The sequence below is a fragment of the Oenanthe melanoleuca genome, chromosome 12, assembly GCF_029582105.1.
Source record: "Oenanthe melanoleuca isolate GR-GAL-2019-014 chromosome 12, OMel1.0, whole genome shotgun sequence".
Lineage (NCBI taxonomy): Eukaryota > Metazoa > Chordata > Aves > Passeriformes > Muscicapidae > Oenanthe > Oenanthe melanoleuca.
Genome location: NC_079346.1, coordinates 3,854,282 through 3,870,000, shown reverse-complemented (window position 1 = coordinate 3,870,000; position 15,719 = coordinate 3,854,282). Strand labels below are relative to the sequence as shown.

At 41.6% G+C, this 15,719-nt stretch overlaps 1 protein-coding gene across 22 annotated transcripts in view; it reads right to left on the bottom strand.

Moving 5' to 3' along the window:
• FOXP1 (forkhead box P1) overlaps window positions 1-15,719 on the bottom strand; it is a 378,724-nt gene that overhangs the window by 41,039 nt on the left and 321,966 nt on the right. For all 22 annotated transcript variants that reach the window (XM_056501914.1, XM_056501924.1, XM_056501927.1 and 19 more), the window contains one exon: window positions 5,597-5,701. In XM_056501914.1, coding sequence (XP_056357889.1) covers window positions 5,597-5,701 — 105 coding nt within the window. The remainder of the gene's footprint in view (window positions 1-5,596; window positions 5,702-15,719) is intronic.

Genomic DNA, 15,719 nt, shown 5'->3' with positions numbered 1-15,719 from the left:
CGATTAATATTACATTAGAAAAAAAAAAATATTGCACTATTAAAATGAAAGCAGAGTTATACATTCAAGGCACATTTCAAACCGACACCCAAGGCTGACAGCCCTTCAAGAATCCCAGCTCACACATCTCAAAAGATTCTTCAATAACAGGGTTGGGTTTAAGCTTATATGTCAGGGCACAATGCAGCCCTTGTTTACCACCGTATGGAGGTGCACACACAGAATCCTCCAAAAGTAAAGAAAGCAAAGGCTTAAAAGGCAGGAGTCAAGAGCCTCCCTTTTGACAAAAGTAGCCTATTTCGACAGCTGATTCCCTCCTTTAAAAGCACACAGCACACATAAAATAAATACAGGTCACAAAAATTAACAAATCATCATAACTGTCTAATACATCCTGGGCTGGCTGCGGAAAAACAAGATCATTTTGGATTTATATCTCTAAGTATGGGATTTCCTGGACAGCTAATATCCACAAACAATCAAACACAGAGGACCATGAGAAAGAAGCAGCGTTATTTCAAATTTGAGCTGAGAGTCGTGATTTTTAAAGGGCTGAAACAGGAACTGGAGCTGAAATCTGAAGCAAGTAAATTCCTTTACTAGGCACTGATGGACACTGTTCTGTTTCTCTTGGCCTTGGTGAAGGCTTTTAGGTCACTGGGCTTGGGATATTACAGCAGACAAAAGTCTTCGAACCACAGAAACTTCAAAAATGACAAATAACTCGAATCTCTCCCCCATGCTCAAAAAAAGAAAAAGCCCTAATGATAATTCTCTAAAAAGAGTCGAACCTTTTTATGAGACCTGTTGCCAATATTAGTGCCACCAAATGATCTCATCTTTCATTCTGGCTAAATTCCAACACACAATTTCATTAACCCAGGTACTGCAGGTGATAAAACTCATTTTTCCCTAAAGAGACAGCTAAAAAGTACCAGTTATACATTTATGAAGTACCAGCAATCAAAATTATGGATTTTCTAAAAGGTTTTTAACTACTTTTATTGAAAGGAAAATCGCTGTCTCAGACTTTTGTGACACTATTGCTAATAATAAATTTTACCATTTAGACATTGCAGTAATATGGTAGACAGTGTCAATAAAAGTATGAAACAAAGATGATCCCTGTCTCTTAAGGAATGCTTTCTGATTACACACCGGAAATTATAATGGGAAACATAAACTAAGTGCACCTTTAAGAGAGGAAAAAAGGGGATAATGCAAGGCAATGGGCCTTGCTACATATATCCCATCAGCAGGAGTATTTAATATATATATGTATGTATATGTGTAAAGGATATATAGAAATAAAACAGAAATAAAGTTACAATATTAAAGTAAATAAAAATATTAGAATAAGTAATGACCTAATGGAAATTGTTAATGATAATTAAACAATACATACATGATAAAATACATAATATATAATAAAAATTAAAATGATAGGAAGAATAACAATTCAAATAATAAAGTAAAGAATAAAAAATTAAAATAATTAAATAAATCAGTTTTTAGAAATGATGAAATAGGGTTTAAGGGCCGGCTCGGGAGGGGAGGGAGCGGGGCAGTGTCGGGGATGCTGCTGCTCCCGGGGATGCTCCCGGGGATGCTCCCGGCGCCGCTCCCGCTCCCAGCCGCATTCCCGGGAGCACTAGAGGGCACTGTGGGATTTGGGCCACCCCGGCCTCGCCGCCGCGGGGGTCCCGAGCCCCCTGCCCGGCACGGGGGAGGATCGGGGGGCGCTGGCAGCGCCGGCAGCCGGCACAGGACCGGCCCCGGACCGGCCCCGTCCCCCCGCGGGCCGCGCCCGCACCGGCGGCTCCGGCCGCGTCCCCCCGCACGGGACGGGGCCGCATCCCGCAGCTTCTTCCCGCTGCCCGGGGGGGTCCCCCCGGCCCTACAGAACCCTAAAACCCCCACGCACAGCCCAGCCTTTCCCCTGCCCTCGCTGCCTGCTCCATTAAACCCGCGCCGTGCCGATAGTTTCAGTGCAGAACGCTCTGCCATGCAAACGAGCGCAATTAATGCCTTTGAAACAATTTATGATTTCCGGCCTACTTCAACATGTATTAGCATATACCTGATTTCTTTAATATGCACTTTGTTTTTCCAAAACCACAAACATAGTTGCTGGAATTTCATGTGGAAGTGCTTAAGGGGTTGAAAGTTAACACCTTTGTGAGCCGAGCAGTCTCACAGTTGCTGCTAAACAAAAGCCTCTTTGTAGAAGCTTTCTCGAAATGTTTTCTTAACATGTTCCAAGTAGTTTTAGGCAGGCAACTAAAGTAAACAAGATGTTACCATGATAAAAACACTTGTGAAAACATTACAGAGTGCACTTAGTAGTTTCTTTCACATAAACTCCCCTTCGTTTCATCAAAGTTAAATGCACATGAAGCAGATTACCAGCATCACTGCAAGACAGGACTGCCAGATCTCTCCAAAGGTCTGCGTCCTTTCTTTTAAAGAATATATTTGATTTAAAAATGGTACAGCCAGGATTAAGCACGTCTAACCCACAATCAAATTATAAGAAAAAAATAACGGGGGGATGAATAATAAAACCCTATTCAGTCTTAATTTTTTTCCCTGGATACCCTGGCTACTCTACTGAATAAACCATCCTCCCTCCAGCCGGGATTTCCTGAACAACTTGCTGTATAAGGGGTATATATTTCTATCTTCAAGGGTCTTTAAACACATGCAAATGAAACCAAGGATACAGTCAATTCTGCAGGAAAGTCGCTCTGTGCTACGAGCTGCTCCTTTGGCTGCCGCCTGCGAGAGGAGCCCTGGTTAACAGGCCAGACACGTGTGCACCCTCCAGCCCTCACCTTGCTCCCTGCAGCTTGGCAGAGGCCACAGGGTCACCGCCCCGAGACTGGACTTGTTTTTGTTTTTAGGCTCAGGGAGTGTTCTGGAGCACACAGGGTGCTGCTGTTTCATTAGGCAGAGCAGCAGCCCCTGCTGCTGTCAGTTAGCTCCAACTGATACCGCATCACATGATAACCAGTGGCTGATGGGCTCAAAAAAGAAACACAACACCACGATGCTAAAACTGCAACTTATTTCAAAAAGAAATAGGGAAATAAATGCGTACAATAGCCCGTGTATCTGCTGGTTCTGATAAGCATCCTCCTGTTGGCTGTGAGTGAAAGACAACTAGGATCGTTATTTGTACAGTATTTATCTTTGAAATCAAGGGCCCTGTGGTGTACCTCACCTTGGGAACAAACACTACAGAACGATCACAGAAGAGTGTCAAATCTCTGGTTTTGATTTACCAACAGTTATGATATTTCTTCCTCAGGAGGAAAAGAAATGAACCATGTTTTAGACCTGCGAGTCCTTTTTTCTCCCTTAACTGAAGAATCATTTCATTGTCATACAGGGCTTTCATTCCACATACAACTTCTCTTTGCCTTTTCACAAGGTAAGTGAAATTAAGCAATACTTGATACACAGGCTGTATTTCACTTGGTAAACAAGAGCTTTTCTCTTGAGGGGACCGTCAAAAGAGTGTCACACATTATACAATATTATTAAGAAACTTCAACCATCTACCTGTTATCTTCTCATTCAGTAAAGAATTCTGATAAGTGGCAACATAATTTAAGGACAGATGCTCCACAGGAGACGTGAAAGGCTATGCTATTTATGAAGCAGTGTCAATACACTGCTCAGGGACATCCATTTCATTTGTTCTAGGTTAAATATCACTCTGAATAGTAAGACTTTGGACACTGCAGCATTTGGATAATTAGAAAATTGACAGAGCTGATGAGTTTAGGAAACTCACAGGAAATATTTGAAAGGATGAAAGGTTTCAGTGAAGGCAAAAATTAGACTGATGGTGAAAACACTAGAACTGATGGAGCAGCTTGCAGTCCAGCCTGGGCTGGTGGCAGTTTTCAGGTTATTCCTAACTACTGATTGCTGCACTTATCTCCTTCAGGTAAACTGGGTCTATGTACTGAAAAGTCTCCAAAATACCATATAAAAACCAGCTCTGCTTCTATCCATACTTGTGATTAAGGGCTGTGTTTTCTATGCACGGCCACCTCAAGCAGACCACTCAAGATTCCTGTGGAATCTTCCTGAAAGTAGCTGCTCTCACCTGAACACGGGACTAGCATGGGAAGCAAAAGTGGCACAATTTGATCATATGTGACCATACAGGTTATTCTGGAATCTAGGGCTACCACAGCACCTTTCCCTTGCACTTACTGCAGTGAAGATGAGAATTGTTTTAAAGGTCTAAATGCTATAGTATGGCATATGAATATGAATGAGCTGGCAAGTATGGCAAGATTAGCATTTATTTCACTTAAGTGAACAACAGGATGAATTACAAGGAATGAGGCCACCCTTCATGGAAATTTATGACTAGCACCTTCTTATTTTGTAATCCTCTTGTAATGAGAACCTTCTCATTACTGTACCATTCCTCCCTTGTAACATATGTTTATAGTAGGACCAGTGCTGCTCCTACAAATGCAGGAGGGTTTTGCCAGTGGAACCACAACTGTTCCATCCCGTTCTGAGAGCAAAACCTTATCTGTATCATCTATCATCACCCAACAAACATCCTCTGCTTGTTTTTGCCCTTTCCTTCCTTACATAAATATCCAGGGAACAGCCCCAGGAACAGCAGGTACAGCTGAACCTTTTGGGACAAAGTCTACTCTTTCATCCCAAAGAACCTCATGTATTTATGTGGACTAACTTCACAAGACTACTTCTCTACATGGGATAAAAATTTGTCCCTTTGTGCAGTTAAATCACAAACATTGCTTGGGTGGCTGGTCTTTAGTGATCTTACAACTGACCAGCCACAGAACTTGAGCAAAGATCAAGGACAAACCTTCAGTAACCTGGATGCACCGCCAGCACGTGTGTACCTGGTGTCCTACCCAGACAAAGAACTCTTTTGTGATGGGAACAGGGGTGAGGTTGATGGTTTAGCTGTGGAGCAGCCATGTGTAAGCTATTAGGGCTCTGAGGTCCTTCCCTGCATTGGGATGCACGCACTACCACACACTAGCCCATAATGCACTGTTTATGCAACGCCTAAAACTGTGTTCTTTGGCAGCAAGGAAAAGGTCTGCAGCAAACTGCAGGGGCCCAATTAATATAATTATAGTTTATTTTTAGTAGTGTAGACTTTGTTCATTAGTTACTTATTTGACATAAATTAAATTTCACGTGATGTTCTGCAATTCTCTGTTCAATTATGGAGTTAATTTAAGACTAGATTTCTAAATTAAAGTGAAATCAAGGTTAAAACAAGGTTTTATTATTTACATGATCGATACTGCAACTTAAAAATTATTTAAATAAAATTAAAAAAAAAAAGCTGCGGAACTGCAAACACTGTTTCATAGCAATACACTGAGCAAGATCATAATTTCCCCATGGGGCTAATTTACTATCCCCTGTTAAAACGTTCTTGAGCCTGATCCAAAAGCCACTGAAGTGAAAGGGAGCTCTCTGTTGACTTCAATGGGCTTTGCATCAGGCCCAGGGTGAGTGACAGCACACAAAATTTCAGAGCATGCTTTCTGTACAATGCAAGTGCCAAAAAAACCATCCTTACTTTAGGAACGACTGGAAGTCTTCACATACTGCTTCACAGCCCGGCCATTTGCATACGCCGTGTCCGTACAGCGGGTGGCTGTGTGAGTGCTCCTCGTGGGATAAACTGGAGGGGGGAAAGAGGAGAGAGAAAAAGTGCTGTGAACTGAAGGTACTGTAACAATTCATCCTCACAAAGACTCCTAAAGAGCAGCAAACACCAGATCCTGAAGCAACCCCAATAGCTCACGGTACCCGCCTGACTCTTGCCCAGGGTTTTTCAAAACAGAATTAAATACCATTTGCAATTTGAAATGTGTCATTCTTACTTAGCTATCCTCCTACATTTCATTCATTAATTAAGAGGTTTGTAAAGAATTTAAATTAACATGGACGGGGGAGAAATCATTTGACAGACCTGCTTAATATCTTGCTTGATATTTTGCTAAAAAATTTATGAACATTGCATATTTACAATTCAACTTCATGAAGAAGTCATCTCCATACAGCAGTGTCCCATTACACCATAACACAGCTGGACCTGAGGCCTTCCTCATGGCTAGAGAAAGGAAAAGCATCAAATTTGCAGCCTTGGCTTTCCCACCATGTTATTTATTTACTGGGTTAGTTTCTTTTCCAGTTGATTTTTTTTTTTCTTGCTCTTACAGGCCATTTCATTGCACAAATACAGCCCCCTTCCATCCCAATAAAGAAGATTTGAGATGTATTTTCAAATGCAAAATTCACCATAAAGAAGAGGGGGCATGCAATCAAAGGATTCCTCAGCACGAGGGGTTAGTGGGGGCTATTAACCTTGCCTGGGATTGGGCAGGAACGTCAGAGAGCCTCCTAACTACTGAACCCAGGGTTAAAGCAAAAAATTCGTATGAGCACTAAGGGGTTAATCCTTCAGCGGGATTCCAATCAATACGTAATGATTTGGCTGCACTGATCCAAGTCATGAGACGCTTTGATCCAGGCCATGTGGTGCTCAGGGAAATGTATCTGTTGCACTCACTGATGAACCATATTCTAAAATATCTTCTTTATTCGACTTCTGCACGGAAACTTTGTAAGGAAAGGAATTATTTTTTGCAACAATCTCCATAACCTTAGATGACTTTAAAAGCAAAATGTCAAAATAATATTGAAATCTCTATTTTATGCTCACACATGTATGTATTTTTCATGGCAAATCTTTTTGCTACAGTGTGTCTGTGCTGTATTACGGACTTCAAACATACACAAAGGATATGAACACATACCAGCATCTAGGTGTGGCTTTTATGACTTACTTCATCCTGGATTACAGGTAATGTTATGGATAAATGCCTACTTTTTGCCATTTTACTTTTATACGCACGTGCAAATGCTGTTTTTTCTTCTTCTTTAACATTATCTATCTGTGCACTCCAACAAAATTGTGCTTCTGTATTATTTCAGATGCATGGGGTAGCCAGATCACTGTAAATACACTCCTGAGATGTCATCCCAAATGCAAACTAGTTGGAAAAGAAATTCCTGCCCAGATTCTGAAACTTTTGACTTTAAGCCTAATGAGAATCTGAAGATTACTGAAGGTGCTTTTTAAAATTATTTTACATTAAAAAAATAATAATTTAAAAAGTACTGACTAGAAAAGGTATTCTAAGTTTTACATGATCCAAATTCATTATTTCATTAATATCTTATTTTTGGCTATTTACAAATAGTCCTTCAAGCATAAATATATATTTGTGCAAGGTAATTTCCTGAAAAAACAGTAGGTGAAGAGCTCTACACAGGTCTTCTCTATATATGAATACTAGACTGGTTTAACTGAATCAGTCTTCTAAAAAACGTTCAAGTGAGAGGAATCTCTGTAAAGTTTTCAAAAGAACTAAGGAACAGATGCATTCTTTTCAAGGAAATTAAAAAAATGCTACATCACACATTTCCTCAGCTGAAGAAGAGGAAGAATGGCTGAAGAACATCATCCACCCAAGCCAAACAGGCATATGGTCACACATCCTCTCTATACAGCAGAAAATTCAGAAAATAATGGGGTTTATCATCTGTTTCTGTACCTGGATACAGCAAAGGGTGAGAAAGGAGGCTTTCATGTTAACACTCCATTAAAGTCCATAAAGATGACATATGAGAGTTATGATTTCAGTATGTTTGGAAGAACAAAAAACAAAACCAAAAAAAAAAAGCAGTGTATGAATCTGCCCAGTGCATGTTACCCACACACTGGGACTTGTGATGGCCAACTAAGGAGTCAGTCCCCTGTGGGGTTTAAGCACTGTAAATCTCATTATAATATCAACAGGAGTCACATGGCTTAAACCCCCAGCAGGGATTTTTAAAGTTTCTCTGTGAGAGCCCAAAGGCCATGGCCAAGTCAACGGAAAGAGCCCTACTGAGATTTGTATTTATTTTTTAAATCCGAGCGCAAATCTCCTTTCTTTCCAGAGAACTTGCACAAGACAAGACAAACTGTGTAGGACGTGACACCCTGGTATTGTGTCCAAAGAAAATGACGGAGTGACCAAGACAATATCCAACTCTAAATGATGCTCGGGATGTCAAAGGCTCGTGCTGGCAGTTACCATGAAGGCTGGCTGTACATGGGAACTAAAAAGGTCACTTTGCTAACATGATGCTGTGCGTAACACGCTGAACACCTATGCAGAGCTTCCACTGCCATTCAACCAAGCAGAGGAACTACTTAACCTACCAAAAATAAGACATTGCAAAGAGAAAAAACCCCTCAGTCCTGAAAGACAAACGCCAGCCCCCTCTGCAGGCACTGTGCCATTCCGAAGGCAGCGACTCCCATCCTGCTCGGGGCGTTTTCAGCAGTGCCTTTTCGTGACCTTTATGTGTCAGTATCAGATTACTGCTATTTCATCCATCCCACTTCTGAAGATATTATAGATTGCCACTTGTTCCCTGATAGAGCCTGAAGAAGCACCTCAAAACAAAACAAAGAGCGGGTTTATACACAGGCGGATGTAACGCACAAAGGATACAGCCAGTGGAAATGAATGGAGAACTCTGTTGAACTGATCTAAGTACTCACTTTGTTTGAGTAAATACAGGTGGAAAAAGAAGACTTTAATCCTGTACATAAATAAACAGCTCTGTGAGCACAACGCTCAACCTATAATCTGAAATTGTTCACTGATATTTCGCCTTCCTGCAAGCACAGCTTCTGTAATCTGGATGCATCCTTGGTCTCGCTGACGGAGACAGACTTTTAGAAGATCTGAGCATTGGCAAGCAGAAGCAAGTTTTAGGTCTGTTTGATTTCTAATGACACATTAGAGTAGGTGTTTGTTTCTGTCACCCTCTCCTTCCCAGGAATGCATATTCATCGTTGGGTACTGGTGATGCAACACCAGTTAGTGGAAATGATTTTATAACAAGACATAATTTTCAAAGTAGTGAAGGAATAAATGATTTAAATTCAAGACAATGTGGGTTTTTTTTTTTCTCTTTGTGAGGCACTTGCACAAAAATAGTTAATAGAACAGAATTACTTCCAAATAATGCAATAGTGATGCATTATTGCACTGAACTACAGCAAAGAACACTCTGGCAAGTGAAATGTCTTGCTTAAGTCACTTATTCATGACATACAAGAAAGTAACAAAATCCATGTGTGAGGCTGAGAACTGTGTAAGTGTCCACTTACTTTCTGTTGCCTCCAGCCCTGTTTCCAGTACAGATGGGAGGAGAGAAGGGACAGGCACTTCCACAGCTCCTCTGGCCTTGCTGGATACAGTAGAGGAAATTTTACCTCTTCATTCTTCCCCCTACATTGCCTCAAAACCCCAAGGAACTCCAGAAGGTCTGGGAGCAATTTCACCTTCCATTACTACAGGGATGGTTGTCAAAGCCGCTACCTGTACAGCCCACTCCTGTCAGCCACTCACCTTTTGGAATACACCTGGCTACAGCATCCTGGAAGAACCAAGACTCTGGGACACACAAGCACAAAAGACAGAGATACCAGAGAGACAGCCAAGTGCTGATGGAGAGTAAAAATGACACTCTGATGTGAGATGGGAACATGCTGGGTATTGGAGAAAGCAGTGACCAAAGCCCCAGCATGAAAGCTCCCCTGCTCTTTAAATGGTTTAATTCAACCCACATTTATCAACCACATGGAAGTGGGTACTGTGCTTGCACACACTGGCTAAAAAGTCATGGGTAGATATAAAATCCAGCTAGGCAGAAGCCTGAGTGTCTGTGCTTCTGCCACACAGTGGACCATATTTTAAATATTCATGATGCTGACATACTTCATAATTCCACTCTCTCTCTTCCACATCTGCTTGGGCCAACGATCTTTGCCAAAACACTGGGGGAAGTCAGTGATGTAGAGAAGGATCCTTGATTTTCTATTACAGTTATGAAGCATCTGCTCACGTTCTAACAGAGCTCAGAACATGCCTGAGCCACCTGCACACTGAAAAATCAATACCACGTCTCCTGCTTTCCTCCTGCAAGGAGCTGGAGCACAGCACCCTCAGAAAGCACAGAATTGCCTTTTTAATTTTACTTTATTCCTCAGGGTCCATGGGAAGTGACCTCATCTTTGCCAGCTGCCATGAAACTGATATCCATGTACAGCCCAGGCAGGAGCTCTGTCTCACACCACATTTTCCCTCTCTCCGATACAAATGGCACAGCCAGAGGCAAAATGCCACAATTTTGGTCCTGTACAGGAGAATGAGACACACAACTGGGAACCAACATGGCTCTCCCAGAGTTGTGACTGCCTGGTGAGCTCTAAAGCTCATCAGAAGGCACCAAAAGAATAAGGCTGCTGAAAAAGTCACAATTTTCTGAGTCAGAAACTCTCACTGTATCTGATTTTAAAAAGAAACGGAAGCAGTAATGATTAAATCCTTGTACTAACTGTACTGAAGTGCAAGCTCCTGTCTTCATGACAGAACCAACCCAACAAAGATGTGTTTTTCAATGAAGTTCCACTGGTGCAAATCCCTTCAAATCTTTAGTAAGGTGGGAAGAACCTCCTTCCTCTCTAAACTGTGAATTAAAGAAAAACTCAACCAATAACTACAAAAACCCTCAAAACTTCTAGATATTATGCTCCTGTCCAAGTCTCAGGAACCACCCAGGAAGCAGATATGTGATCTGAACAGCAGGCTGTCTAGGCAGAGTGATGCCTCTCCATCACTGGATAAAGCTTAACAGAAGGTCATGGGCTTGCAGGAGAGGTGGCATTTGATATGAGTGGTCAATGACAGCTCTTTCTACAACTGGCTTGCAAATTTTTGGATGCCTTTTAGAGGAGCACTTCTCCCCTTCCTCACTACTTCAGTTCACACCCAGACCTAGGACTACAAGCAGCTCATGTTTTACATCAAGCCCTATTGGAAGTAACAAGATGGTATATTACATTTTAAATGACTACACCAATTTAAGCCAAATCAAGTTAAAACTGAAGCCCACAGGCTGAAATCCTCTCTCCTAATCGGTGTGCACTAACTTGTGTACTCCTGTAGCACAAGAAGGAAAACAGCAGTGCTGCTGTAACACAAGGCCACCTGTGCACCTCAAATCACTGCCCCCCATTTATGCCTCCTGTGGCACTATTCCCTAAATTCCTGTTCTGCAAGGAGAACAGTGGAGAATCTGCAGCAAGACTGAGACAAAATCTGGCTGACATTCCCCTTCCCTTCTACCCCCACCCTCACTGCAAAGAGCAGAACCAGACTGGATAATTATAAGCACCATCTTCTGGTTTTGATCTATCCACTGATGGTTTGGATTATTAATCAACGTTATGACCCTCCAGCACTCCAACACATCCTCCTTCCAGTGGCAGCCCCTCTTCCAGCCCCGCAGGAAAACTGCCACAGGGCTTGGACAGTCACTGCCCTACATCCCCTCCTTGGAGGAATTAAATGTATTTCTTGAGCATTTAAAAGAAATGCCCATTGAAAAAAATCCATCACTTATCTTTGGTGAAAATTCCACTCCTGCATTTGAATTAACGAGTTTCTCTGTTATTTAAAACTCTTATTTTTTTTTTTATTTCAACCTTGTGCCTAGGTACTGTAGTGAAAAGTACATCAAATATACCCAGACACACACGATTTGAAACGCTGGATTTTAAATTCCAGCACTGCTAACTAATGAGAACAATTTTTTCCTTCTTCTTCTTTGTAGCATCACTTCATGTACTTACATACCATAATCATATCCTCCTAGAGCCTCTATTTTTCCAGGGTGTAGATCTTTAATTCCCTTTAATCTGTCTTCATAGCCTATTCCCTCCAACTCCTTTATCATCCTAGCTGCTCTCCTCTATATTTGCTCCAGCCTCTCTTTATCCTTTCTGCAAGAGAGTGGCCAATTGTACATCGCACTCAATGTGGTTTAACTGGTTCTGCATAAAGCAGAACAGGAAAAAAAAAAAGGACTCGGATGCAACATGCATGTTTATGCCTCCCATGACTGCATTTACCTTTTTTGACTAAGACATGGCACAGAGTGTCCCACCTTAATTTCTCAACCCCGATTATGCCTCAGCCATTTCCCACACAACCGATGCTGAGCAGCTGACGTGTCATGTCAAACCCGCAGTTTGGAATTTTGATTTCCTAGCTGGGCTACTTTCTACTTATCCCTGCTAAATCACATTTTATTCCTCTCTGAACAGTCTCCTAATTTATTCAGATTAAAACGGATTGATTCAGTATCTTAGTTTAATTAGGAAAAATATGTGATCCAACCACTTTCTTGGGTTTTTGGGGCTAGGGGGATGTTCTGTGGGGTTTTTTTTTGGTTTTTTTTTTTTTTTTTTAACACTGACTTTCAGCACAGCAATCCCATCCCTCTTGCACACCCAATTCGCATGGCAGAGGGAGGTGGCAATGGCAAAGCTTTGGCCCCAATTCAGCAACCCTTTTAAGAACACACACAAGTATAAAAACACAGGATTAGACCTTGGACTTCACCGAGACCGAGGTGTAAAATTACCAACGAACATACATACTTTGTAAAAAGATACTGTTTGCCAACCTTATTTTACTGTAATTTATATTCTGTTGTAACATTTAAATTTATAGTAAAAGAAAACACTGAGAAACAAGATCTATTCTTGTTCAACAAAATTCTATTCTGTTACATTTACAGTTGAGGCAAGTCTTCCACTCTTATATAAACCGGCGATACGTCAACAAATATGATTAACAGGGATTATTCACGTCAGTATTTTTCACCCCTGTCCCACAGGCACAACAAAACCTGCGCAGAAGGTGACTGTCACATCACACACAGCCTGGCAGCTCGCTGAGGGGGCTTTCACCCACCCCACACCCCTGCAGCAGCAGCAAAGTGCCCTTGGGGAAATGTTTATAAAAATATAATTAAGATAAATAATGACTCGATGGGAGAAGTACAGCTAGAGAATTGCTTTCTCTCTGCCGCATGCTTTTCCCTTGGAAGAATGCTGTTTAAAAAAGCACTAAAATGGAGAGGACACAAGCCTGCTTCCCCAGGGAAGCATGCTGAATCATACAGGTAGTGTAAATATCATATGCTGTTGCAGGTGCTAGGCGGTCTATTTGTTTGTGTTTACTAAAAGGCATAACAAATAGTCCCACTAAAACAGAACAACACTTGGCATTGGACTGATAGGTACCAGAGCAGCCACAAATCAGATTAATGCATTTAGATCTGCTGGGCAACACCAGACTTTCACCTTGTTTTTTGGGAGGGCCTCTTTGCCATGATTTGCCCCTCTCAGAGCACAGAGAAGCTCAGCATCCTTCCCGAGCATCCCAACATCCAGGGAAAATCAGGCAACAGAGGGAAAGAAAGCCAAAAAGAAAAGACAAGAAGTACAGAACAGACTTGCATGACATACATGGCCAGCTAACATCGTTTACAGCTTTGCAACTTCTGAGTTAATTCACAGTATAAACAAAAAGGAAAATGTTTCTTCCGAGCAAGACTTCCTGTAAACTGTTCATTAGAGCGCGCGGAGCGCGGGGCTGAGCACCTGCTGATTAACCATGCGCTCCAAGAATAAACACAAACCCCAGCCAGCCAGATTGTTCTGGAATTTGCTCTGAGCTGATTTTTCTTCCCCCATGTTATAAATTGGATTCTACAATAAAACAAACAGCAGAACATAGGTTGCCCAGAGTTAAAATCTACTTTTTACACTACATTGACCACAGCACCCACAGGCACAGCTACAATGTCTTTCTATGAATGGGACAGATTGCCATATGGATGCAGACACTGAACAAGCTGTACAACTCCTGGCGACAAGTGCCTAGGGGACTGTCCTATATTAGCACCACCTGTGCTGTGGAAATTGTGCTCTGTGTATGAAATGGTATTTAAGGGCCCATCGCGATGTTATTTTTGAGTATACACAAAAAGGAAAATTACAGTTAAAAAGAATTTGCTGGCTAGCGGATCTGTTGCTCAGTTCCCGAGATTGTTTCCCAAAGGAATAGCTCTCCTCTTTATTCATGCAGCCCAAAATGACAAGCTGCAACACATATTAGCAGTTTCCCTGCCTGGGCTTATACCATCCTTTTAAGGACAAGAATCTACTTTATAATATACATATGTTTTCCTGATCACACAGAAGAAATTACAGGCCTCCTACCTTACCACCACCAACTACACAGAAAAAACACCCTGTGGCATTTCACAAATGTTGCTCTAGCAGAAAGCAATGCGATATGAATTTTCCTTGGGTTCCTTCCCCCACTCCTCACTGTGCAGCAGGTAGAGCCACAAATCCCAATTACCAAATTTAAATGTGCATCTCACCACTTTGAAAATACAACTGTGTCTGCCTGACAAAAATAGAGCTCCAGATTAGCACAAGATGTCAAGGGAGCGAGAAGGGAAAAGCAGGGAGGAGAGGTATGAGCAGTACCTATCTGCTCTACGAAAAGAGACTTCCCCCTCTCCAAACTGCAAGAAAAAAAAAAAAAAAAGATGCCAAGAAAAAGTAAAGTAAAACAAATTGAATTAAAGAAAAACAGTTGTAAAGTGAACATTACAACCTGGGAAAAATGATGTCATTTTATTGAGAAACTTTTTTTTTCCCATTAAACCACAGTGAAACGGATAAAGTTTATACAGCTTAATGGTGGAGTTTTACTTTAAATGCTGCTCAATATCTTAGCAGTACGATATAACATGATATAACAGCTGTCATACTAACTGCTCCATTTTTATTGAACAGCACAGAAAATAGTCACACTAAAGTCACTTAAGACCTCTACTTCTACAGCACGTTCAAGGGTGTTTCTGTTCCCATATTATATATGCTAAAAAAATAACACAGCTCTTTATCAGCTCCCTGCTCAGCTCTTCAGGACAATCAGACCTGAGCAAATTCTGAGCAAGGACAACTTGCACACAGGAGGAAATAAAAAGAAACAGAAATCCACAGTGCAGTAAACGAAAACCAGGTCCCTTTTTAAGAGTACTACATAAACACCTCTAATAAAAGAAGAGGACAAATTTTCATTGGACTTTAAGTATTTAGACAGGAATGTTTTAGTAAAAGTTTAACTGCAAAGTGCATGCAATTAACAGAAAGCCATCAGCTATTTTTCTGGTATGTAAAAATAGCATTAAGCTGTATTAAATGCACGTGTAAGTATCTCAGTTGCAAGAAAAGGGAGGAGATATGCAAAGCACTCAGATATCAAACAATGATCTGTTGGCCAGATGGAGGAATAAAACAATACATATGCTAAAATTTGGAAAAGTTCTGTTAAGCGTCTGCCAAGGCTCACCCAATCTATTTTAAGTGCTTTTTGATACATTAGCTTAGTGTTTGGAGTTGTACAACTGATGGTTATTACACAGGACCAGAGCAGTGAAGCTCCTGACGCCGGGGCAGCTCCCCAGGCATCAAACCCAGCACCCTCCTCCAGCCAGGGGCCACATCAAACATTCACAGACTGGTTAATTCTGCATCTTTCCTAGGGGAAAAACAAGTAAGCTGCTTTTAGTTAAGTGAAGGAATTCCCTGATGCAGGAGCTGCTGGGCAGACTGAGGAGCAAGTGGAATTGTACAACTGATTTAGCACCGTGGCAGACGGTGGGTGCGGGCGACGCACAGGAGGCTCCACACCCGCATCTGAAAA